The following is a 26,783-nucleotide window of genomic DNA, read 5'->3' on the forward strand; positions in this document are numbered from 1 at the left end:
TGGTGGCAGTGGAGGGAACCCCCCTCTCGTTGGTGGGAGCGGCGAGCACAGTTTTTTTTTTAACATTACTCACCCCCACGGTCTTCTCCCCGAAGCCTCGCGATACTACGAGGCTTCGGGACTTCGCGCATGCGCAGTGAAAAGCCGGCCGAGACGCGCTGGTGCGCATGCGCTAGTGTGCCCGAGAGCTCGGTGACGTCACCGGCTCTCGGACACAACATAATTTCGGACTGGCGCGGCGCCCACGCGATCGACGGGCGCGAGCTTCATGGAGGAGCAGGATCTGTGGTGCGCGCTGTGTGACGCACACAGAAGCGCCGAAGGAAGATTTGAGTCATGGAAAGAAATAAAATATGTTAGAATACAGCGGTTTCTGTGTTAAATGAAAATATGGTCCGGCATCAGTTCATCATGAGCAAGCTACAGGTATTTGTGGGTCAGAAGGGTCATTTTGAAGTGGTAGGTTTCCTTTAAGATGACTTCTATGATATCATCTTAAAGGCACCATGTCAGCCTATACATGTGCATAGACTGACACAGCTAATAGTATTATCATGAACAAGCAATCAGATGATGCTCTAATGGTAACATGCATATATACTCTATAGCTGAGCTGCAATACTGCCAAAATCATAGTCAGATGTGCTATTGATTTTGGAAGAAAGCAGACCTATCTTCGACCCCCATACAATCTATTAAATGGCAGAGACTTTTGGCACTCCATTTGTTATGAACTTTTAACTTCCAGCATGTATAAGTGGCTGTTCTCCAAATTCCCATAAAAGTGTATGGTGTGTGCTGGGAATGGAATCGGAGTGTATTACTGTAAAAATGCAGTCTCGCACACAGGCAGCATGTTATAGATCAAGGAAAATTCGGAGGACAGAAACAATGCTAACGGAGAGTATTCAGTAAGTATTTTTCACTCTTTGTTTCATTTCAGCCAATTGGTAAGATCTAAAAGGTTCTCTTTTGCTCATTAATGTACACTGTAATGTTTTTTTTCCTAATTTATTAAAAAAGTTTAACTGAAATATCATATGGTCATAAGTATTCAGAACCTATTGCTGTGACACTCATATTTAACTCTCATGCTGCCCATATCCTTCTGATCCTCATTGAGATGGTTCTACTCCTTTTATTGGAGTACAGCTGTATTTAATTAAACTGATTGGACTTGATTGGGAAACGCGCACAACTGTCTATATAAGCCTTCACAACTCACAGTGCATGTCAGAGAATATGAGAATCATGAGGTCTAAGGAACTGACAAAGGAGATCATTAACGGAATTGTGGCAATGCATAGATCTGGCCAAGGTTACAAAAGAATTTCTGCAGCATTCAATGTTCCTAACAGCACAGTGGCCTCCATAATCCTTAAATGGAAGATGTTTGGGATGACTACAATTCTGCCTCCACCTAGTCATCCAACCAAACTAAGAAATCATGGGAGTAGAGCCTTGGTGAGAGAAGTAAGTAAGTACGCCAAGAACTCCAAGATGTTGAAGGGAGATAGTTGACTTTGTGGAACCTTCTCCTATCACTGCAGTCTTCCACCAGTCGGGAAGGAGGGGGCTTATAAGCTGAAGGGTGGTGTGAATAATTAAAACACGGTCCAAAGGGCTTTCAATTTTTTTTTATATCGTGTCTGAGGGGATGGTTGTGAACACTCTTCTAATATACTTCATTAAATGTCTTTGTCTATGGAGGCTGCATGAGCCTAAACAGACTAAGTGCCCCTTAGTTCCCCTGCAGTATGCTATGAGCACTATGTTCAAACATCAAGCTGAAAGTGAAGGGGTTAATCCTCCCCACCAGAGCTGTTTAAATACACACAGAGAGATTAGATGTGAGCTCATGCAGCCTCCATACACACACTGTACAATCTTGAATATGCAACTTTATACAAGGCTACAGTAGCTTGACTTTAGATTTTTTATTTTTTTACAAATTAAGCAAAATTTGTTAATAAAGTATATTAGAAAAATGTTCACCACAGCTTACAATATAAAAATTGATCTCAAATGATGGTTACACTTTTTAAAGTTTACAACATTTAGACAAACCTGTGAAATACTGGGAGAATATTGTCCGGTCAGATAAGACCAAAATTGAACTCATGGATGTCATAATACACCGCATGTTTGGTGGCCAAGAGGCACTGCATATGCTTAAACACATACTTATTTTTTTTCGGATTTCAAAGCTCACCCTAAGCTGTTGCAAGGTATTTGTGGGTTATAAGTCTAATTTTAAAGTGGTAGGTTTCCTTTAAATAACATTCAATAATCCTCTTTACTACTTTCCTCTGTATCATTTCTCCTTATTAAACACAACTTTATTTATGGACATTTATGGTTTGACTTTTTTGGTAGTGTGAATTGGATGGGTTCTTACGACATATGGTGACAATTTCTTGTCAGTAGCACCTTAACAAATATATTTACTTAAATTGGTAACAGATGCTGTGTGTATGTGTAAACACATGGTAATATACAGGGCAAGTCCCTATTTTTATTGATGTTGAGAAGGAAGATGCTTCAGGAAGATTCCTGTAGTTGATCAGCTGTTTATTGGCTCAGAAGGTCATTTGCAGTGGGGCAAAACATTTTTAGTCAGCCACCAAAAGTGCAAGCTCTCCCATTTAAAAAGATGAGGCCTGTAATTGACATCATAGTTAAACCTCAACTATGAGACAAAATGTGAAAACAAATCCAGAAAATCACATTGTCTAATATTTAAAGAATTTATTTGCAAATTATGGTGGAAAATAAGTATTAGGTTGATAACAAAAGTTCATCTCAATACTTTGTTATACACTCACCGGCCACTTTATTAGGTACACCTGTCCAACTGCTCGGTAAGACTTAATTTCTAATCAGCTAATCACATGGCGGCAACTCAGTGCATTCAGGCATGTAGACATGGTCAAGACAATCTCCTGCAGTTCAAACCGAGCATCAGTATGGGGAAGAAAGGTGATTTGTGTGCCTTTGAATGTGGCATGGTTGTTGGTGCCAGAAGGGCTGGTCTGAGTATTTCAGAAACTGCTGATCTACTGGGATTTTCACGCACAACCATCTCTAGGGTTTACAGAGAATGGTCCGAAAAAGAAAAAACATCCAGTGAGCGGCAGTTCTGTGGGTGGAAATGCCTTGTTGATGCCAGAGGTCAGAGGAGAATGGGCAGACTGGTTCGAGCTGATAGAAAGCCAACAGTGACTCAAATCGCCACCCGTTACAACCAAGGTAGGCAGAAGAGCATCTCTGAACGCACAGTACGTCGAACTTTGAGGCAGATGGGCTACAGCAGCAGAAGACCACACCGGGTGCCACTCCTTTCAGCTAAGAACAGGAAACTGAGGCTACAATTTTCACAAGCTCATTGAAATTGGACAGTAGAAGATTGGAAAAACGTTGCCTGGTCTGATGAGTCTCGATTTCTGCTACGACATTCGGATGGTAGGGTCAGAATTTGGGGTCAACAACATGAAAGCATGGATCCACCCTGCCTTGTATCAACGGTTCGGGCTGGTGGTGGTGGCGTCATGGTGTGGGGAATATTTTCTTGGCACTTTTGGCCCCCTTGGTACCAATTGAGCATCGTTGCAATGCCACAGCCTACCTGAGTATTGTTGCTGACCATGTCCATCCCTTTATGACCACAATGTACCTAACATCTGATGGCTACTTTCAGCAGGATAATGTGCCATGTCATAAAGCTGGAATCATCTCAGACTGGTTTCTTGAACATGACAATGAGTTCACTGTACTCAAATGGCCTCCACAGTCACCAGATCTCAATCCAATTGAGCATCTTTGGGATGTGGTGGAACGGGAGATTCGCATCATGGATGTGCAGCCGACAAATCTGCGGCAACTGTGTGATGCCATCGTGTCAATATGGACCAAAATCTCTGAGGAATGCTTCCAGCACCTTGTTGAATCTATGCCACAAAGAATTGAGGCAGTTCTGAAGGCAAAAGGGGGTCCAACCCGTTACTAGCATGGTGTACCTAATAAAGTGGCCGGTGAGTGTATATCCTTTGTTGGCAATGACAGAGGTCAAACATTTGTCTTCACATGATTGGCACACACTGTTGCTGGTATTTTGGCCCAATTGGAGAGTCCACAGGTCCTGAAATGTTGATTGAAAGCGGGCAGAAAGGAGACATCCTCCATTCCCCAAGAAGCTTGATTCTAGGACCATATTTAGGAAGTGAGTTCCAGACTTGCCGGGGCTATAATATTCATATAGCCCAGGGCCCATGGCAATCTTTATCTGCCCCTGTATATTTAAGAATTTTTTCTTTGTGGGAATACCCATTAAATGAATATCAACATTCTTTAGGTCTCTATTACAGTACATTACATTTGCAGGGGATGGTAATAGTAAAACCTGGATCCATAATATCTGTGTGAAGAATATATCTGTAATATATTGCTTATATTGGCATTGGCTCCATAACAATGATTCAGTTATCTTGTGCCACATAAGATCACTGGGTGTATCCTGTTGTGACAGGTGTGTGACCAAAGTGTTTAAACAGTTCTGTCATACCTGCTGCAACATTTGTATGATAGCTTTGTATGTTTCTACTGCGTTTTTATCCGCCTTACTAGGCTTACAGCAATATGTACTGCATTACACATGCCAAATTCCTACATGGTCATTTGTCAGTATGGCACATAAAATGTGTCCTTACAAACTGTAAATCTTGTTTTCACATTTCATAGGTCATGGGATGAGTAGTTTTTCAAAACGATACACTTTTTCTATACTTTTGTTACAAGACTCCTATCTTATACGTGGTGATAGTTTGAGCACATGGGTTTTGCTAAAATGCTATAATTATATATTTAGATGGTTTTATCTGACAAAATTTGGGCCATTTTGAGTCATCTGTCCTAATGAGGACTCTATTTGCTGCTGCACCGTTCTCTGTTAAAGGGAACCTACCACCACAAATCTACCTATAAAGGTAGATCGGGTGGTAGGGGGATCAATGGGACGTGAGGATAGCCCTTTTAAGGGCTAATCCTCACGTCCCCACACTTTTTTGTTAACTTTTATTAAACTTGTATGCAAATTTACTTATGCGGCTACTGGGGTGTGTAGTAGCCGCATCTGAGGTTACACGAGGCGGCTACTCCACGCCCCGGTAGCCTCTTTTCTCCGCCTACTCACCATCTTCGGCGCCTAGCTGCGCGCCCTCGTCCGGCGATCCTGCCGTCTGCGCGGGCCTGCTCTTCTGCGCATGCGCAGACGGCAGGAACGCCGGACGAGGGCGCGCAGCTTCGAGGGCGCGCAGCTACGCGGAGCTGCGCGCCGAAGATGGTGAGTAGGAGGAGAAAAGAGGCTACCGGGGCGTGGAGTAGCCGCCTCGTGTAACCTCAGATGCGGCTACTCCACGCCCTAGTAGCCACATAAGTAAATTTGCATACAAGTTTAATAAAAGTTTACAAAAAAGTGTGGGGACGTGAGGATTAGCCCTTAAAAGGGCTATCCTCACGTCCCATTGATCCACCTACCACCCGATCTACCTTTATAGGAAGATTTGTGGTGGTAGGTTCCCTTTAAGTGATGTATGAGTGCAGCCATTCTCCACTACAAGCAAAACAGCAAAGCCTCTCAGCAAAGGTGTTCAAAAATGTGTCTGAGAAACAAGTCTTGCAGCTCCCTACATGACACGCATATTTCCTAGCTTGAGTTTCTAAGGTTTTTTTTACATTCAGTTTTACAAATGTATACGTTTTAGAATTTTTGTATAATATATGTTTAAAATTATTGCAAGGGCTATGGTCAATAGTTATCCTATCAGGTTGGTACTAGTTTTCCTCTTGATTTTCTCTTTTAAATGGCTGCTTTTAGTTTTCAACGCTGGCTGAAACGTAAACTATTGTAACATAGTATCATTGCTTGTAATGTTAATGTAACAACGCTTCTAGCCTCTGAATGTTCACATATTAATTGACATGCAGCTAAACATATGGCCTTTGACTTCTTTGACTTGTCAATTGTTAGGATCTGGAGTTAGCTACTCAAGATTTTGCCCATAAGCCTAGCTTGGAGGCAGCTCTTTGGAGAGGACTTCATCCACAGTAGGCTGCTATGTTATGAATACATACCTCCCAACTTTTGTGGAGGAGAAAGAGGGACAAAATGGCGGCGCGCGAAGCGCGCCGCGGCGATTTTTTTACCCACAGAAGCCACACCCTAGCCACGCCCCCTAACCACACCCCCTGGCCACGCCACTGCTCATACCTTCAACGCATCCACTGGCACCAATGTATATTTATGTATATAATTGGGGGGCATATTCCACTCCCCCTAGACAACGAGCATGCCCTCCTAGACAACGAGCATGTCCTCCCCTAGACAACGAGCATGCCCCCCCCAGACAACGAGCATGTCCTCCCCTAGACAACGAGCATGTCCCCCCCTAGACAACGAGCATGTCCCCCCCAGACAACGGGCATGTCCGCCCCCAGACAACGAGCATGCCCCCCCCTAGACAACGAGCATGTCCGCCCCCAGACAACGAGCATGCCCCCCCCTAGACAACGAGCATGTCCCCCCCAGACAACGAGCATGCCCCCCCTAGACAACAAGCATGCCCCCCCTAGACAACGAGCATGTCCCCTAGACAACGAGCATGCCCCCCCCTAGACAACGAGCATGTACCCCCCCCTAGACAACGAGCATGTACCCCCACCTAGACAACGAGAATGTACCCCCACCTAGACAACGACCATGTCCCCCCCTAGACAACGAGCATGTCCCCCCCCCTAGACAACGAGCATGTCCCCCACCTAGACAACGAGCCTGTCCCCCCCTGTGGCTGCGTGCCCTTTTTTGTGTGTTTGTGTTATTTTTGTCTTCCAGGACCGTGCCTGCTGTGGACTGCTTCCGATTCGAAGGATTACATCGATGACCGACAGTTCTAACAAATAAAATGGTCAACGAGGGTGTGTCTGCGTTTTTTGTTCAATAAAATTTTCTGAAAACGGTGTGATTATTTATTTTTTTGCGACACTCTTCATAGTTTGCCGTAGTAGTGGTGCCGGCTAGGTGACGGTGCTCATTACTAAGGGCTGGCCTTAGTGTTTGCCTTAATTTTTTTGGCAAATTCACACTAACGCCCATACCATTACCCCGGTACCCACCGCCACCAGGGGTGCCGGGAAGAGCCGGGTACAAACCAGTACCTGACCGTCTATAGATGGTCAGGTAGTGGGGCGGCTGCAGGCTGTTATTGTTGCGCTGGAATAGCCCCCTAACAGTGACCTATCCCAGCTCAGTAATGGCGGCTGCTGCTGCTTTTTTGTATCAGGCTGATTTGAAAAATAGGGGCACCCCATGCCGTTTTTTCTTCAAATTTTTGACAAAAATATGCGTGGGGTCCCCCTTTAAAGGGGGCTCCCAGGCTGTTTCCCCCATTTTTACAAAAAAATGGGGGGGAAAAACGGCATGGGGTGCCCCCTATTGTTCAAATCAGCCAGATACAAAAAAGCAGCAGCAGCCTGCTATTACTGAGCTGGGATAGGCCACTGTTAGGGGGCTATCCCAGCGCAACAATAACAGCCTGCAGCCGCCCCAACACCTGACCATCTATAGACGGTCAGGTACTGGTTTGTACCCGGCTCTTCCCGGCACCCCTGGTGGCGGTGGGTACCGGGGTAATGGTATGGGCGTTAGTGTAAATTTGCCAAAAAAATTAAGGCAAACACTAAGGCCTGCCCTTAGTAATGAGCACCGTCACCTAGCCGGCACCACTACTACGGCAAACTATGAAGAGTGTCGCAAAAAAATAAATAATCACACCGTTTTCAGAAAATTTTATTGAACAAAAGACGCAGACACACCCTCGTTGACCATTTTATTTGTTAGAAATGTCGGTCATAGACGTAATCCTTCGAATCCGAAGCAGTCCACAGCAGGCACGGTCCTGGAAGACAAAAATAACACAAACACACAAAAAAGGGCACGCAGCCACAGGGGAGGACATGCTCGTTGTCTAGGGGGGGGGGGAAATGCTAGTTGTCTAGGGGGGGGACATGCTCGTTGTCTAGGAGTCGGGGGGAGACATGCTCGTTGTCTAGGGGGGGGAATGCTCGTTGTCTGGGGGGGGGGACATGCTCGTTGTCTAGGGGGGGGGGCATGCTCGTTGTCTTGGGGGGGGACATGCTCGTTGTCTAGGGGTCAGGGGGAGACATGCTCGTTGTCTAGCAGGGGGAAATGCTCGTTGTCTAGGGGGGGAAATCCTCGTTGTCTAGGGGGGGGACATGCTCGTTGTCGCAGTAAAGGGGAGGGGTCCTATGGAGCGCAGTAAAGGGGAGGGGTCCTATGGAGCGCAGTAAAGGGGAGGGGTCCTATGGAGCGCAGTAAAGGGGAGGGGTCCTATGGAGCGCAGTAAAGGGGAGGGGTCCTATGGAGCGCAGTAAAGGGGAGGGGTCCTATGGAGCGCAGTAAAGGGGAGGGGTCCTATGGAGCGCAGTAAAGGGGAGGAGTCCTATTGAGCGCGCAGTGAAAGCCATAAAAAACACATTTGATATTTTCCTTCCCGCTTCCCAGTACAGGGCCTGGAATATTTAATACTGTCACTAGGAAGTATAATTTGTTACGCAGAAACAGGCCGCACACAGCTCTGTACATGGAAAAATAAAAAAGTTATTGATTTTTGAAAGTGGGGAGTGAAATATGGAAACGCAAAAATTGTTCCGTCAGAGTAATGGAGCAGGCGGCCGTGTATGACCATTCTGCTCCATTACTGTCATAGAGCGATGACATGGACCTTATGTGGACCCCAACAGACCCCTTGTTTTCATGATCTATGGGGGTCACATCACTGAAACCCCCACACATCAGCAGGTTAAGCCCTGTCCTATGGATAGGGCCTAACTTGTATTTGTGGGAAAACCCCTTTAACCCCTTAACGCTCTGCGCCGTAGCTCTACGACGCAGAGAGTATAAGGAGTGTATGAAGAGGGCTCACGGGCTGAGTCTTCTTCATACAAGGTGGGGGGTTTTGCATGTTGCAGAAAACCCCCACCGCTAATAACCGCAGTCGGTCATTGTCGCCGGCAAAGTCTTTTTTACGATCGCTGTGCCCCCGAACGTCATCGGGGGGCGGCGATCGTTTGCCGTGGTAGCCTCGGGTCTTCTTTTGACACGAGGCTACATGGCTTCTGCAGGTTCGTTACAATGAGCCAGAAGTATTGCAGTATATGGTAGGAGCGATCTGACCATCTAGGGTTAATGTACCGTAGATGGTCTAAGAAATAGTGGAAAAAAAAGAAAAAACAGGTTTTAAAAATAAAAAAAATTTATAAAATATTAAAAATTCTAATCACCTCCCTTTCCCTAGAACGGATATAAAACATAATAAACAGTAAAGATCACAGACATATTAGGTATCGCCGCGTCCCAAAATGCCCGATCTATCAAAATATAAAAACGGTTACGGGCGGCGGTGACCTCCGAGGCGGGAAATGGCGCCCAAATGTCCGAAATGCGACTTTTACACCTTTTTACATCACATAAAAAATGAAATTAAAAATGATCAAAATGTCGCACAGACCTCAAAATGGTAGCAATGAAAACGTCGCCTCATTTCGCCAAAAATGACCCCACCCCCAGCTCCGTGCACCGAAATATGAAAAAGTTATTAGCGTCAGAAGATGGCAAAAATTTTTTTTTTTTTTTGCACACATGCGTTTAATTTTTGAAAATGTATTAAAACACAATAAAACCTATATAAATCCGGTATCACCGCGATCGCACCAAACCAAAGAATAAAGCTGAGGTGTTATTTTGAGTGCACAGTCAAAGTCGAAAAAACTGAGCCCACAAGAACGTGACGTGCGGTTTTTTAAAAAATTTTTTCCACATTTGGAATTTTTTGCAGCTTCGCAGTACACGGCATGTTAAAATAAATAACATTACGGGAAAGTAAAATTTGTTACGCACAAAATAAGCCCTCACACAGCTCTGTACACGGAAAAATGAAAAAGTTATGGATTTTTGAAGTTGGAGAGCGAGAAATGAGAGAAAAACCCTGCGTCCTTAAGGGGTTAAGGGATTAAGTATATGGTACAATAAAAGCAGAATAGAAGGGCACTGGGGGGGTTAGGGATGGGGGCAGGGGGTCTATGGAGGAAAGTGTTTAACCCTTTAGCTGCTGCCTGCAGTCACTGTAGAGTACCTGTTATCACACTGCAGCAGCTGCACACACTCGGCTCTGCTTCATCAGACGAACTTCAGTGAGGAGCAGGAGGAGGTGGGGGCAGGGAGCCATTGATGTAGCAGTGCTGGAGAGTTCCTGCCTGCACGGAGGATGATCCCCTGGGGCTGCTGTGCAGGGGCAGTGCAGAGAACATGACACTCTGCACTGCTCCATCCATCCATCCATCCATGTGCCTGCAAGTGGCAGCCTGAGGACAGAGAGGGCTCTGCCTCCCAGGGGAGGGGATGGGGGAGGTGCCGGCTCTGCAGCAGACAGCCCGGGAGCTGGAGAGGAGGAGGACGCTGTACCCCGCCCCCTGGCTTCTCTGTATCCTGAGCAGGACGGGGGCGGGACTCGGGGGCGGGACTCGGGGGGGGGGCGGGACTCGGGGGCGGGACAAAACGGAAAAATCCGTGAAACCGCAAAAAAACCGGGACTTTCACTTAACGGTCCGTGCAGGCGGGACAAGGGTTAAAAAACGGGACTGTCCCGCCCAAAACGGGACGGTTGGGAGGTATGTGAATATAAGGTATTACCACATGTTTGACCCCAAGCGCCATCGATGTGGTGTAGGCCCAGACAGAGAAAAAAAACATGTGCAAGTTTTTTTCCTGCAAGACTTTTCCAGCACAGGAGATTATTCGTGTGAAATAAAGCCAGCAGTACTATAGAGAGCAGTAGACATTTGAGATTATTCATATGCAAACATCTAAGTATTTAGAGAAGGCAGTAACTGACCAAAGAAAAAAATCTTGTTTTACAAGTTTTGTGCTATCAATAATTTCTGTGAACCTTTAACTCCTTAAAGGAAAATGCCAGTATTTATACTTTTAACATTCAGCGCGTGTTTCATATATATATTTTTCAATTAATATAAATCTACCATCTAAATCAAACATGATAAACCAATTGTTAAAGTTGTTTTAGCTGATTTTTATCTAGGCATACTATCATATACCACTCAAAGTTGGATAATTGAGGCATATCTTTTAAAGGGGTATTCCCACAAAACAACTTTGGCCCTTTCTCCGTGATGAGACTCCAGTAAGAACGAAGGGTCCGATGTACCCCTGTCGGACACTCCGACGCTCCCCAAGATGAGCTGAGAAGCCGGCCGCACATGGCAAGACTTGCCGAGTATGGCACTTGCAGCCATTTTTAATTTAATTTTTAATTTTTGCTTCCTTCAAAAATCCAAAACTAATATTTTTTTAAAATTTTTCTGTATACAGAGCTTTATGAGGGTTTATGTTCTACATAACAAATTGTACTTCCATGCAGTGTACTGGGAAGCTGGAAAAAAATTCCGAGTGCATGCATGGATACCATGTTTTAATAGATTTCTTTTAATTAAAACCTTTCATACAAAAAATATTTACACAAATTTGCCATATTCTGGCACAAAACTGTATTTCATACTGCAGTGTACAGTTCTATGTACCGTATATACTCGAGTATAAGCCGAGTTTTTCAGCACAATTTTTGACTTCTACTCGGGTATATAAAAAAATAGACTGAGTGCTCACCATTCCGACACCCCGGGCAGCTCCACTTCTTTTTTCATGCTTGCGGCAGGTCTGTGGGCAGCGCCTCTTTTTTTCTTCATGCTGGCTGCAGGTCTACGACACAACTGTGATGTCAGTCGCTGCTCACATCACAGTTGTGCCCCCGCCTGGCCATGTGTACGGTGCTGTCGTGGACCCGGAGCACGTGAAGAAGGAAGAGGTGCTGCCCATGGAGCTGTCGCAAACCTGTCACACAAATGAAAATAAGAGGAGCTGCCCAGGGCGTCTGAATGGTGAGCACTCCGTTTATTTTTTTTACGGGCACTCTATACGCAACAGGGGGCTGGCTCAAGGGGCTGACAGGCTATATACTACAGGGGGCTTTGAATTCCAAATTTTGTATGTTGCAAAATGGAAAAAAATGGCATTTTGGACATTAAGGCGCTATTTTCTTTAACAGGGTTCACTGCCGGGAATAACAGTTTTTATATTTTGTGAGATTGAGGCTTTAGGAATGCTGCAATACCCAACAATGTTTATTTTTATATCAGTTCTAGGGAGTCTGATCTTTCCTACCATATACTACAAGACCGCTGTATTGCAGTATATGGTGGATTTACTGATGATTTGTTAAAATGTCACCTGCACATTGCAACAGATTTACTTAAATGAGTATGTCTGGGGTCTTGTACATACTCCAAGCTGTCGTGGCGATGGATCAACGCTTCCCGATGACGTCATGGGCTGGCAGGATTTAAATGCCTCTGGCAGCTTTGCCGGTGGCGAACAACAGTGGTATTTAAACACTGCTGGAATTTTGCTGCATAATTCAGCAAACACTCAGTCTGCATGAAGAGGGCTCTTCATACATCCATAACAGCCCCATGATGTACAGTTACTTTGTGGAGTGTAAAAAGGAACCTGTCACCAGGTTTTGGCTCACTAAACTATAAATCCCCTCAGGTAGGGTATGAAATCTATTTTCAAGAAACGCTTTTATGTGAAATCTTACCTATTAAAAAAAGAAATCTTCCTCGACAGTCAGCAAATACCTCTTTTCACCTCATTTTCACAAGTCATGTTTAGTGGTTGCAGTGGTAGAGTCACTTCAAAATCCTCTATCTTCCATTCTATAGTACCTAGAAAATAAGATTTTGTGTCATATTAAAGATAGCATTCGCATGTTTCATATTTCAGTTTGATTCTGTAAGCTACAGAACTAGACATATATGCAATTAAAAAAGGTGGGAACTGGTTCTGTGGCATACAAAGCCATAAGCCATTTGCTATATGAAAGATGAGATCCTTATGTCTTATATCACATAAAAAGCAAGTATCTAGATGCTATAGAACATAGGATATGGACTCAAGTGACACTACCCCTGCAACCACTGAACTTGATTCATCACATGTGAAAATAAGGTGAAAAGAGTCATATTTACCCGACTTTTGGGAAAATTTACCCCATCTTAGGGTGCTAGTGTGCATGTAGCATACAGCCAGCCCCCATACAGTATACAGCCAGTCCCCTGCTAAGCGCATAAAAAAAAAACCGTAGTATTCACCCCCGATCCTCAACACGGCTCGCAATCCCCGGCGGCATAGTGTGCGCCCGCCGGCAGGTCGCATGGATACGACTCTGCCGGCTATAGAGAAGAAAAAAGAGACGAAGGGAGCCGCGCAAAGGATCCGGACACCGGAGGGTGAGTATTAAGTATTATGAACTATGAATTGGTCTATGATTGACCTGTGAAAAGCATTCTTACAGACTTTTAACAGAACGGACACCTAGTCTGTTAAAATAACGGCTGTGGGCACTGATCTATTAAAATGTATGGCATTTAGTTGTCGGCTTGAGGCTTTAGTTTAGGAGAACATGTATACAATGTTGGCGCTTCTTCTATTTTGTGAAAGGGAGCCAAACCCATCTTTAATGGAAATTTACCACCAGGATGAAGGATTGTAAACCAAGCACACTTACATGCTGGTGTACACCCACACTGGCAGGAGCTGCTCTTCTTTTAGCTTCTTATCCCCTTGTTTTTATAAAAACTGTGTTTAAAAAGTATGCAAATAAGCCTGAGGGGCTACAGGCTCTATTGACCCCTTCAGCTCATTTGCATACTTTTTAAAAACCTATTTTTTTGTAACAACAAGGGCATAAGAAGCTAAAAGAAGAGCTGATACTGCCAGAGGGGGTCGCACACCGGTATGTCAGTGTGCTTGGTTTATAATCCTTCATCCAGGTGGTAGTTTCCTTCAAAATCAAACCTCCATTCCTGCTTTCTGTCAAATACTGATAGTCAGCGCGGATCAGCATTAACAGAAATAGCTTAAGTCTGAACTATACTTTTATTATATCTCTTGAACATGCTTATCTTTGCTCTTGGCTAGACATGTGCCCCATAAGATGAGCAGCTTTTCTAAATAACTGAATTTATAGACCGTTGCTACTGTCACTACCCAGTGGTTGTGATGTGAATTAAGACTTTCCAGGGCTTTATTAGTATGTCACAATATTTTATTGAACTGGTTGCATAACATTTTTGACTGTTTAGCTAAATAAGTTGGGTTACGGTTGGGCAGATCTTTACAGTTTTGAGATTTTTGACCTGCACGCCACATTCACTCCTTTTGGGTTTGTAATCATTGTAAATACTGAGACTGCAGTCTATCTGATTTTTAGTTAAGTACTGGAATGTGTAACCTTTACAGCGTTCTGAAGTTGTGGAATCTGACCTAAAAGAAGTATAATATAGGTGAACTGGAAGTCATGCTCAGTAAGAACACATTGTTCCGTTTTCTTCTGAAAATGTTGCTTTGCATTCTGCTTGGAGGGAAAGATTAATGTAATGCATGTGTTCAGCTACTCTTGGCTTTCTTTAAGACTCAAGTTGCCAGAACAACAGCTTAAAGTGCAGAAAATAAAGTTTGTTTCAATCAATTCAAAATAGAGGTTTCTCAACCCTTTTTTCTGCCATAACCGATTCATTGGAGCTTTGACTGTAGCAAATTCCTTTTAAATAATGTTTAGACTTGGTACACCTCTTTGGATTTTGACAAGGTTTAATATTTTCTGCACTACAGGAGAGTAATTGGAATTACAGTATCTGCTCCGTGTAATATAACCGGTTGAGCTGCAGGATACAAAACTGTGCACCTACAGACAATGGCTGATGTTTATAACTTGGAATTAATTTCTCTTCGGGTCAGTCATCACTCATCCTGGTGGTATTTGTCTCCCATGTTGTTAAACTCTAGATTTTCATTCTTATATTGCAGTGATAGCGAACCTTTTGGAGACAGAGTGCCCAAGCTACAACCAAAAGCCACTTATATGTCGCAAAGTGCCAACATGACAATTTCAGCAGTAACCTATTGATCCCATCTGTATCACAGGTTTTAATCGTATTGGCATACTGAGGACACCAATACAATAGAAAGATGATGGAGAAATTTTGATTGTAGCTTCCCTCCAGGGTCCCCCGATTCTTCCTCTTCAGAGTAGGAGCTCCAATGACAATCCATCTCTATCCACACATTCTCGCTCCTCCTGTAATCCTGGCAGCCAAGGATGTTGCTTTAAAATAGCGCTCATCATGGCACGTCCTGGGCTGTATTTGATCACAGGAGAAAGCCTGGGACATACCAAGATCTGTGCCATTTTAAAGTGACATCCTTGACTGCCAGGATTTGATCACAGGAGTCCTAGCAGGGGTGAAGGCCTGGGTGCCCACAGAAAGGGCTCCAAGTGCCACCTCTGGCGCCCGTGCCATAGGTTCGACACCACTGTTATATTGTTTCTGTATGAATCTGTATCCTATTGAATCATGCACACAGGATTTATAGAGATCTATGGAGGTCCAAGTGTACTTCAAATCTGATATGTTGGCAGTCAGAGTTAGTTTCTGCCGGCCTAGATTTCTGCATATACAGAGATGCTATTGCTGGGGCAAATTTACCAGTACTGGTTAAAATAAATCGCAAAGTTGTACACAATGTCTGTTGTCCCAGGATCGATCTGTCACAAAGACCAATTACTTTTGCACCTTCTATTATTTGGCTTTGTTTCTGCCGGAAAATGCGCAGAGGAATGCAGATCTACCAAGCAAAATCACCATAATTATGGTGTAATTTATGTTAGAAAACGACCTTTACATGGTTTTGAGTCACATATATAAATATATATATTTTTAATATGGGTTTTTATGAATTTTTAAAAGGTATGTAGCTTACCTGCGAAAAGTCTGTGGCGCTGTGGAAAGTTTGCAAGGCCAAAGTTTGGTGATGCCATGCACCAAATTTACAGCATAATTTTCATGCGTAAACTAAGCTAATGAGAGGCCTTAAGGAGGCTGTAAAAACTTTGGGGCAGATTTATCTTAGTTGTATGCGTGTCTTTTGGTTATATTTTAGTGACATTTTGGGTTGTATGTGCACATTTTTGTGACTTTTTCAAGCAGTGCACAGGAGTTCACTGCCTAGAAGTAAACCTGGTTTGTGCCTCATTAGTCTTTGTATTTTGCCTGCTTCCAATGTTTGCGCATGTAATAAAAAAGGCTCAAATAATTGTGCAAAAAGACTCCAGTCCCGATCAAAACAATGGTATGATTTGCGTGAAAATTTGCACCTAAAAAGCCTCCAAAAATCCTGCATTTGACAAAGAGCAAAAAAGACAAATAAAGTACAAATAATGCTCACTAGCAAAAAGATCCCAGGGAAGATGGTTGTGTTGAGTGTTTTCCCCTATCCTGCTTAGTGGGGACGCTTGCTAATCACAATTACAAGGGTCCTGTTCTCACTAATTGAATTAAATGGCAGGTCGAGCATGGGACATGTCCATCAATTCACTACTTTGGGGGAATTGGAAATTGCTGAGCACCGTGCTCAGGTATCTCTGGCACACTTGTTTACTGTCTATCCGCTCTCAGAATCTTTGAGTCCCAGCAGTAGGCCACCCACAGATCAGATCCTCAATTTTTCCACTGTCCAGAGGGTGCATATAATGTATTGGGGGTGAGGAGGGGGCTGCACTTAATCCATATGGGGAAAGGGGGCTGCATTTAAACAACAAACTATGGGTGGTGAGGGCGGCCTGGGCTGTATATAATTAATCCATGGAGGGTTCATATAATTAATTTATGGAGCCGAATTTACTGCAAAGGGGCCCAATGAGGCTCTGTCGCTCAAGGGCCCACTGAAACATGGAGCCAGCCCTGGCAGTAGTTTAACTGCTTGTAACTCTGGACCATCTGCTGTGCAACTTGGCGATGAGCTGTCGAATGAGATATAATATATACCCAAATGGATTCATGTTTGGGGTAACGGGCACCCCAGTTCATAGCAGCAATGCCTTCATCATCCAGGAACTACAGTCACGTAAAGTCTAGACTCTCAGTGTGAACCTGCTGTCTGAAAGCTCAACAACAACTTGTGGACTTCGGGTATACCTCTCTCATGGAGTCCCCATGGAGTTTTCGGGTATACCACTCCTTCCCACCTCCCCCCATCCCTGTTCAGACTAGGTCACACCACATTTTAAGACTGCATGTTGTAAATGTGTCTGAAAAATGTCTGAAACCCGTGAAAATTTGGCGTGGACAGTTTAAAAAATATGCCTTGCATATGCTGTGTCCGGGCCACCCAAAGTTTTTTTTAGGTTAAATGGTTACCAAAACCACTTATTTTAGAAGATCTATTATTCCACTGGAATATCTCTTTTATAGTACAGCAATTTGTTGGAAGTGGTTAAGGTTAGGTTCACATGTTCCACACCCTATCATTTATGTCAACAACTCCTCAGACATGCATGTGACTATCTTTCATTTAGTTTTAGGTAAATTATCCACACAATATATATAGAGAACTATGATTTGTTTATTTGTATATACTAGCTGATTTCAGTCTCCTCTACACACTGTATAGAAGAAGGTTTGCTTTCTACCTACATAGTTAAAGCCACGGCGCATGCACTGCCATTCGGACATGTATTGTGGGATAAAAATGTACACATTAACCTGCAGGATGTAGGTCATCCACCATTGCATCCAATCTCATTTCCCTTCCCTGTAACAGGAGGCCCCTGGCAGGGAGGATCAGCCTTGTGAACTCTGGCTGCTCGGCTTTGTGTCCTTTCTGGCATAAACTGCATGCTCGACAGTAACAGACGGGAAGCCCTTTCCTTACAAGCGGTGTAGTAATTGTTCAGGCTCAGGCATGTTAGCCCTGGCTCTGCTGAAAGTTGTGGATTTCATATTGTTAAAAGTGGGGTTTGTGATGTGAATCTCGCTTGGTAACTTCCAACTTATTTATTAAAGTGATTTCTAGTAAGTTATGTATCCCTTGGTTCTGAACCTGGCTCGCTTTAGTGCACATTCTTCCCTATGGATGGGACATATTGCACATCTAATATTATTTGTGCAGGCAAGCAAATGCAAGAACCTCTTTCAAGGTTGTTGTATTTCAGTTTTCAAGGTTTTACGACTTGTTGACATACACTGAAAACAAGCTTGTCACCTGTATGGCCCTATTGTGTGGTGCACCTCTTTCCAGCTATATACCAAGTCTTTACACTCACATGCAGGTTTCCAGACAACAATTGGGTAAATGAAAGCTCCAACGCCCCGTCCTTTCATTACTTGTGTGCCCTTATATTCTGGCACTGTGTGGATAATGAAATGCTGTCATCGGTGGCACTGTACAACGAAACCAGCCAAGCAAGGAAAAGACTGTGCTGGCAATTACTTGTTAACGATTAAAGAACCTATTCATCTGTCAGTAGCCTTGTGGAGGTAAACAGGCCCGAAATAATACTTATCTGTCTGTAATATCTCCAGAGTTGCTTTTCATACATTGCTTATTGGTAAACACCTTCCTTATAGAAGAAGAATACTCCCGATAATGTGTGCAAGATGTAAATTATAAATAAGCAACTCTTGGATTTAATTCTCAGAACTGTACAAAAGTTGGTATGGTGTGTAAAATAAATGTATCATATTATATGAATATCACTAAGGATATATACTAAGACTTTGACTGTCAAAAGGTATATTCAACACAATCTAACTTTAGCTGTGTCTGGCTCTGTTGAGTTTCACAACTTTTAGTTCCCAGCCACAATCAAGAAGAAAATACACTTGTTTTTATAGGTAAGATCCCAAATTGCTACAATTGTGTCAAAATACAATACAAGAGGACATGGAGGGTTAGTACTAAGTTTATTTTTTAAGGGACTCTGCTGAACATTGTATTAATTGGGGGGGGGGGGCTCTGCTGGACATTTCATTAATGGTGGGAGGCTTCTGTGGACATTACCATGAGGGGAGGATGCTGGACACTTCATTAATGATGGGAGGCTCCTGTGGACATTAACATGAAGGGAGGCTGCTGGACACTTCATTAATGATGTGAGGCAACTGTGAACATTACAATGAGGGGAAGCTGCTGGACACTTCATTAAAGGGAACCTGTCACCAGGAGACCTATTTTTAGCACTACCCCAGTCCCCACAGAGCATAGTACATACACTGCCAAGGTGTTTTTGTATAAAAAATAGGTTTTACAGAAAAAAAGATATGTTATATAGTACCTTTCATTAGCATCTGCTGTGTGACTAGGCAGTTGCCTATTGGGAGAGGCTGGAAAGGAGCAGTGCTCCCCACCTTTGGGAAACAGCTTCTCCATGTGATCTTTTAAAATGTAAGAAAACACTCATCACTGGGCTTAGCGACGTCCCCTGCTCCTCTACAGCCAATCCCGAGTGTTGGGAGTTATTCATATTTGAAAAGGTCACATCTTTCCCAAGGGTGGGGGGAACTGCTCCTTTCCAGCCCCTCCCAATTGGCAACTGCCTAGTCACACAGCAGATGCTAGGTATGACTAGGCAAGGTACAATATAACATATCTTTTTTTCTGTAAAACCTATTTTTTATATAAAAACACTTTGGCAGTGTATGTACTATGCTCTGTGGGGACTGGGGGAGTGCTAAAAATGGGTCTCCTGGTGACAGGTTCCCTTTAATGATGGGGGGCTGCTGTGGACATTACCATGAGGGTATGGTGATTTCATTGTCAATTCATTTATGAGGGAAGAGTGCTGACATTTTATTACTGTGGGAAGGCTCCTGGATATTTTATTAAAGAGTAGAGGCTGCATTTCCCACCTTAGCCTTCCAAACGAGTCAATAAGTTTTCCCAGTTTTTTTGTGGTAAATATAGTGGTCTTGGCTTATATACGTGGGTTGGCTTATACTAGAGTATATACGGTAAGTAGGTTCCTGGCAGTAGCTTTCCTTTACAGAAACCAGAAATCCCACTTGAGGCTTCATGTGAAAATATTACAATAATGTCTTCTGTGTGCAAGGTGTTCATAGTGGAAATAATCTGGTTGCATGCAGCAAGAGTTTCCAGGTCCAACAAGCTCTTATTTTTCTAAGCTTCCTCCCTTAAAATCTTCAGGAGTGCAAATAAATTCACAGGTCTTCCGCTGAAGAATTATAAAAATAAACTCTTGAGTTAAAATGATACTTTGTGCTGAGATGTAGCTTTCCATTCTTGCTTTCTTCTACATCTTCCTCTGAAGTTCTGTATTTAATGTTAGTTCATGTAACTTTAATGTAACTTAATTTTACAAATTTCTTGCAAAACATGGCTTTTGTTTTTATTATTTTTCCTATTTTTAATGCGTTGGGTAAAATAAGTCACAAGTAAACCACATTTTAACATAAAGACTCTATATCAATGTAGATGGACAATAATATAACTTGGTTAAAGGGAGTCTATCAAAAGGATTTCACATATAAGGTTAATGGCATACTGACGCGGGTACCATTTTACACAATACAAACGTGTATTTGACTAAAATTTCTGCCGGTTTAGGAGAAATCACACTTAGAAAAAGTACCTGTCTGTTATTGAACTTCAGGATGTCGAGTCATGTGGGCATCTCGAGCATCAACTTGAGTCAAGGAGTCACTGTTAATGTATAATGTCGTGGATACGTCCTTGCATTATATTTCTATATAGTGCAGGGACCCCCGTCCACTGCTGTGTGTGCAGCCTGTGGGATTGTGCCACAATACTGTATGTTTACACAGGCTGCAAACATTTGTGTGAAACAGCACCATACAATGGGTGGACAAGTCTCCCCTCCCCCTACACTTCCTGCTGCTAGATTACACAGGCAGAGGGAGCAGGGTGTGGGGTGAGACATGTTCTGCTCATTTTAACCTCACGTGTAAGACCCCAGTGGCCCATCTTGCTACTTAGCATAATTTTAAATGTTAATTTTAGAAGGAAGGAGGCCATGGATAATATAAGAAGATTACCACAACCACAGGGCTGGATCTATGAGTAAGTGGCCCTGGTTTATCATGCCTGATTTTGATGTTACAAAACCATTGAAGTATTTTTTTGGAATCTCACAAATGAACAGAGCAGGCACTAATGGTAAACTTTACTTCATCGTCTTCTTCATTTTTAGCTGTCAGAGTAAAAAGCTGATTTACAGAAACTGCTTAACCCCTTAACGATGAGGCACTTTTTGTTTTTTGTGGTTTCTTTTTTCATTTCCCACATTCAAAAATCCATAACTTCTTTATTTTTCCATGTAAAGAGCTGTGTGAGGGCTTGTTTTCTGGCAATACCTCACATGTTTATGATTTTTACTGTGTATTTATATTTTACTGTTTATTTACAATATGGCAGTATATGGGGATTTTCCACATTATCCATTAAAATCTGCATATCACACGTTGTAATAGATAGTGTAAAATGAGACCGCATTGGGTCATTGTATGACCAGAGGCTGTCATAGCAACAGATCGCCGCTCCCGATGATGTCACTGGGAGTAATAATCTAAGCCTATATGGCGGGGCATGGCCTTTTAATGCCGCCGGTGGCGGTCTGGAGGGTTAACACCTGCGATCGGTGCAGCACACGCTCACCCGGTATGGAGAGGGTTCAGCCCGAGAGCCCTTGCTAAACACCCACAGCCGACGCGTGACGCAGTATAAAGTCACATGTTGTTAAGGGGTTTAATAAGGATGAAAGGATGTGGAAAAAGAAAGACACATGAACATATTTCTTTAATAAGGCATATAACAATGTTTACTATTATCATCTGCACTATAGAGTAATGCAATTATGTTGAATGTTTAGTTACACTTTTAATCAGTGGATTCAAGCAGAAACTGAAAGCTGAGCTCTGGTTTCCACGGGCAACTAGAGAAGTTCTGCTCTCAGATGCTTCTGAAATAAGAAGGTTTTTTTGGTGGGCTCTGATGGTTTCAATCAACCTGTTAGATGTGTAGGTACCATGATGTAGGCTCAAAACAAAGAGTTTCCTATGCACAAAAAGTAGTCAAGTGCCTGTCACCAAGGGAAGGTGATGGGAGGTGAGCCCAAAGGAAATCCTGAGTCAATGTAGGAAGTAGGTGTGTCTACTTTGCCTCCAAATTGCGTCTATCCTATAACCAGCTAGCTTGGTAGTCACTGTTTGCATAGTTTACGAAAAGGCTGCACAGTACTCGGTGTATGTAGTGCTGGGGAATACGAGTAATAGAGTCTACCGTGGCTATTCCTGTAGACAAAGCAGTGACACAGTAACTTGTAGTATGTGCTGATGTGAATTTTGAGACCGTTTCTTTTTAACCATCCTCTCTTTACCAGTAATCTGTACTAGATAAGTCGGATTAGTGCTGCATTCAGCCATACCACATTTCTCCAGGTCATACTGGGTATGATATTCCAGCATTACAATACAGTCATAATATTGGGGCCTAGTGGCTTACTGTATACAGCAGGTACTTTTAAAATACTTGCGCAGTCCATAAATCCCAAAAAAGACATCTAAAACGAGTTAGAAAATTTTTTGGCTGAGAGAGTCATGAATGCCACATTCAGTATTTTAAAATGTAATTCCGTGAGAGCCATACATTGGGGCACATTTATGTACCCGGCCGCTGGAGTCCACCGAAAGTGCATTGTCTGACGATAATGCTCTGTGCCGCGATTCACTAAGATTGTGCCCAATATCCTGCATGGGTCACTTCCCCGCTCAGGTCCGACTGAGTTCACCACCCTGTAAGGGGTGCATCTAAGTGCTTGGGCTTGCAACACAATTTGAAAGTTAAATCCCCCACTCAGTCTGAATCAGTCGGATCGTTCGATGGCACGCCCCTCAATTTGTGTTGAATGGAAGCCAGTGCAGCTGGGCCAAAAGATCATCAAGTGCGCCAAAATCCCAGCGCAGACACCTGTTAAATACCTGTCCAAGCCATGCAATGCCCAAAAAGGGCAATGACACTCTGACAAAAGTGAGTAGCGCGACCCTTAGTAAGGGAGCCCCAATATGTTTGAAACTAAATAAAAGTAAATGTGTGCAAGTACAAGTAATGAAATGTCCAGCCGTGCCCCCTCCCTAATGTCCAGCAGTACCCACTCCGTAATGAAATATCCTGCAGTACCCACTCCGTAATGGAATGTCCACCAGTACCCACTCCGTAATTAAATATCCAGCAGTACCCACTCCGTAATTAAATATCCAGCAGTACCCCCTCCGTAATTAAATATCCAGCAGTACCCCCTCCGTAATGAAATGTCCAGCAGTACCCACTGCGTAATGAAATGTCCAGCTGGGCCTCCCTCCGTAATGAAATGTCCAGCCGGGCCCCCCTCCTTGGCTTCACCCATGGCGTCATGGTGTGCTCTGTTGGGAATTCGGAGAGCATAAAAGGACGTTGGGAGTGAGCACCGGAAGATGATGTTGTATATAATGTTACGGTTTCTGACTGATTACATAGGTGTACCCTGCATCGTGCAGTTTCTAGCAGACTACTAAAGTAAGCTGTGCTTTTCTTCCCATCAGAATAGAAATCTGACACCTTTGTTCACGTGCTCACGACTCAGCAGTGCATTGTATGTAGTTTGTATTGTGCATACTCACCCGTATGAACTTGGAGAATGCAGCGGAACCAGTTAAACCATGGCAGGTTCTTTGGACACATAGGTCATATCTGTTTCTTTATTTTAAAACACGTCACTGTGGTTAATGTCATTCTGTATTGTAAGTTCAGTTATTGGGGTCAGTGGTAAATTGCTCGGGGAGGTCTAACTTTTGTTGGATTACTGTTTTTCAGATCATTTGTATAGCGTTGTGGTCTTGCTATACCTTCTGACTTTCAATGTACAATATGACTGACATTTGTGCCCTTTAGCTTTTGAGGACAATTTCATAATGTGATGATTAGTAAGTAAACCAGGACTAGGACAATATAGAAAACAAAGTTTAAGATGGGGAAAATACCTGCAAGTTTAGCCACTGATATTGTTAGGGATTTTCCGATTATATTGATCTTCCCTTTTAGTTTCTCTCTGCCTGGTACAGAAAATACAGAAGGAAACTGAATAGTTTAATATGATCTTGTGTCTGGCCTCTGCAGAGTGCAGTTTTTATCTTGCTATATCTGTAATGAACATAAAACATGTTCTGTGTGAGAGCACCCATATGAGAGGAGGCACATATCAAGTACCATCTTGGGTACTTCCGTGAGAAATGGGAGACGTAATGAAAGATTTGTAAATAAATGTTTTAGCTATGCAAGCAGACCCAAAAATGCAATTCGTTCCCTTGTGTGTAAAATATGAAAAAATGATAGTGCTGTTGTTCTTTAACCAGGACTGTGGTATAAAAGATAGGCCATGTGCTTCAGATGTTTATAAAAGTCTCCATTATCTCTAGGAAAGTCTGTAAATAGTAGGCCAATTCTATCTGCCCGCTGGTTTAAATGAAACATCACTTCTAGTGGAAGAGCGCCCTCTAGAGGCCTTGAGCTGAAATAAGCAGCAAGAGGATACAGTGGGTTAATGTGGGCATTCCTAAGAACAAGTGTCATGTTTCGACACCAGTTATGATGGATGTCCATGTGTATTACAGAAAGTTGTCAGGAGCAGCTTGTGAATATAAGTGCAGACACTACATATAGGTACATATTTATAAAATGTATACTTTGTTTCCCCCTTTTTTTGCAAATGTTGTATATGCAAAATCTGTATAACTTGTTAAAGGTTGCTGTCTTTCTTTTTTACATTCTCTCAACTGATTTAGGTTTGTGTATTTTGTTTCTTCTAATTTCTTTTGATTTTTTTTTTCTTTATAGGAAAACGCCTTGCTGGTTCGGGAAGTAGAAGTAGATAAAGTAAACAGTCTGGAAAGGAAGCACGTAGAAGCAATTAAAAAACTGTGGGAGGACCCTGGGATCCAGGAGTGCTATGATCGAAGGCGGGAGTACCAGCTGTCAGATTCTGCTAAATAGTAAGTTTACTCTACAGTGTATTCTGCAGTAGATGGTGATAATACAAATATGGAATCTTCTACTTCAGCTATGTTAGACCCATCAGTATGAAATGTCTTCTATTTAGGTAAAATGCCCTAACCTATAGTAACTCAAAGTTTGCAAAAATCTTTACATTTCTAGAGTAACCTACTAAGGTAGATCAGGTGGTCCCCTGCACAACCAATGTTAGGAGTCGCCAACACACTGATAATGAACACCAATGCAACAAAGAAAGAGTCTGTGTCAACAAGGCAACAAGTACTGCATAAACAAATGTTCCTTTATTAGAAGAATTACAAAATAAACTATCCTGACAAAGACAGACTTGTTAAAATAACTTAGAAAATGTACACCAGTACATATAACCAACACCTAGTTGGATTAGCCAGGAGGGGCTAATCAACAACACAACTCCTCTGTTAATGATTATGAAAACAACTACCCCTCCTAGTAAACATCATGATATAGGTCCCAATAAAGAGTAACCTATACATATATGCCCTAAGCACAGTTAGTCAAGCAGTCCCAAAAAAAGCACATTTAAAGGGTAAAAACCCGGTCATACGTTATTGATTAGAAAATTGAGGGTAGTAGGAGGACAAGTCGGGGTCCATAAGTCAGCTCATGGGGGTAGAAGTAGGTAAAGAGAAGGTGGAGGGCTCCCCACCTGTTTTGTCTCCTCTCGGAGACTTCCTCAGGGGTATAGATGCCCCCTTTTGTGTGCAGCTCCCATAAATACCCCCTATGGCACTTACGCTCAGGTGAAATAATCAATAGACCAGCATGGAGAAACGCTGACAGTTCTAATGATCCGCACACGAAATACCGTCCTATGACGTTCTTTTCTATTCTAGTTTTCCTTGTTTTGGGTATTCATTGTGCCAATTTTGTCATTAGTATTCGTTCATTATGCGCCGATGCAAGACATGTGGATTATCAAAAGCCCATAGCTGGGTATCCAACTTTATCTTAATCTTTATTTTCGCGAGTCACTATTACTTACCTGTTTGCGAGTGTTTGCGTCTATACACTTATATTTACAGCGTTGCTTGGTTACGATGTATCGCGTGATATGCCTAGTTCTCATCGAGCGCCGTGTCACTTCTGGTGAATCACGTGTGGATCATTTGAACTTTAGTTTTTTTCTCCATGCTGGTCTACTGATTAATATAGTGCCGTGAGGGTATTTATAGGAGCTGCACACAATAGGGGGCATCTATACCCCGGGGAAGACTCGGAGAGCCCTCCACCTTCTCTTTACCTTTCTCCTACCTCTACCCCCATGATCCGAATTATGGACCCTGACTTGTCTTCGTACTACCCTCAATTTTCTAATCCATAACGTATGACCGGGTTTTTACCCTTTGAATGTGTTTTTTTGGGACTGCTTGACTAACTGTGCTTAGGGCATATATGTATAGTTCACTCTTTATTGGGACCTATATCATGATGTTTACTAGGAGGGGTAGTTGTTTTCATAATCATTAACAGAGGAGGTGTGTTGTTGATTAGCCCCTCCTGGCTAATCCAACTAGGTGTTGGTTATATGTACTGGTTTACTTTTTTAAAGTTATTTTAACAAGTCTATGTCTTTGTCAGGATAGTTTATTTTGTAATTCTTCTAATAAAGTAACATTTGTTTATGCAGTACTTGTTGCCTTGTTGACACACACTCTTTCTTTGTTCCATTAGGTTACTATAATGTGCTGTAGCCTAA

The 26,783-nt window shown here is 42.9% G+C and overlaps 1 protein-coding gene across 2 annotated transcripts in view; it reads left to right on the forward strand.

The window, feature by feature from the left end:
• Positions 1-26,783, forward strand: part of LOC140131617 (guanine nucleotide-binding protein subunit alpha-14) — a 119,131-nt gene that overhangs the window by 81,487 nt on the left and 10,861 nt on the right. For both annotated transcript variants that reach the window (XM_072150911.1, XM_072150910.1), the window contains exon 3: positions 24,890-25,044. In XM_072150911.1, the coding sequence (XP_072007012.1) occupies positions 24,890-25,044 (155 nt within the window). The remainder of the gene's footprint in view (positions 1-24,889; positions 25,045-26,783) is intronic.

Source organism: Engystomops pustulosus, chromosome 1 (assembly GCF_040894005.1).
Source record: "Engystomops pustulosus chromosome 1, aEngPut4.maternal, whole genome shotgun sequence".
NCBI lineage: Eukaryota > Metazoa > Chordata > Amphibia > Anura > Leptodactylidae > Engystomops > Engystomops pustulosus.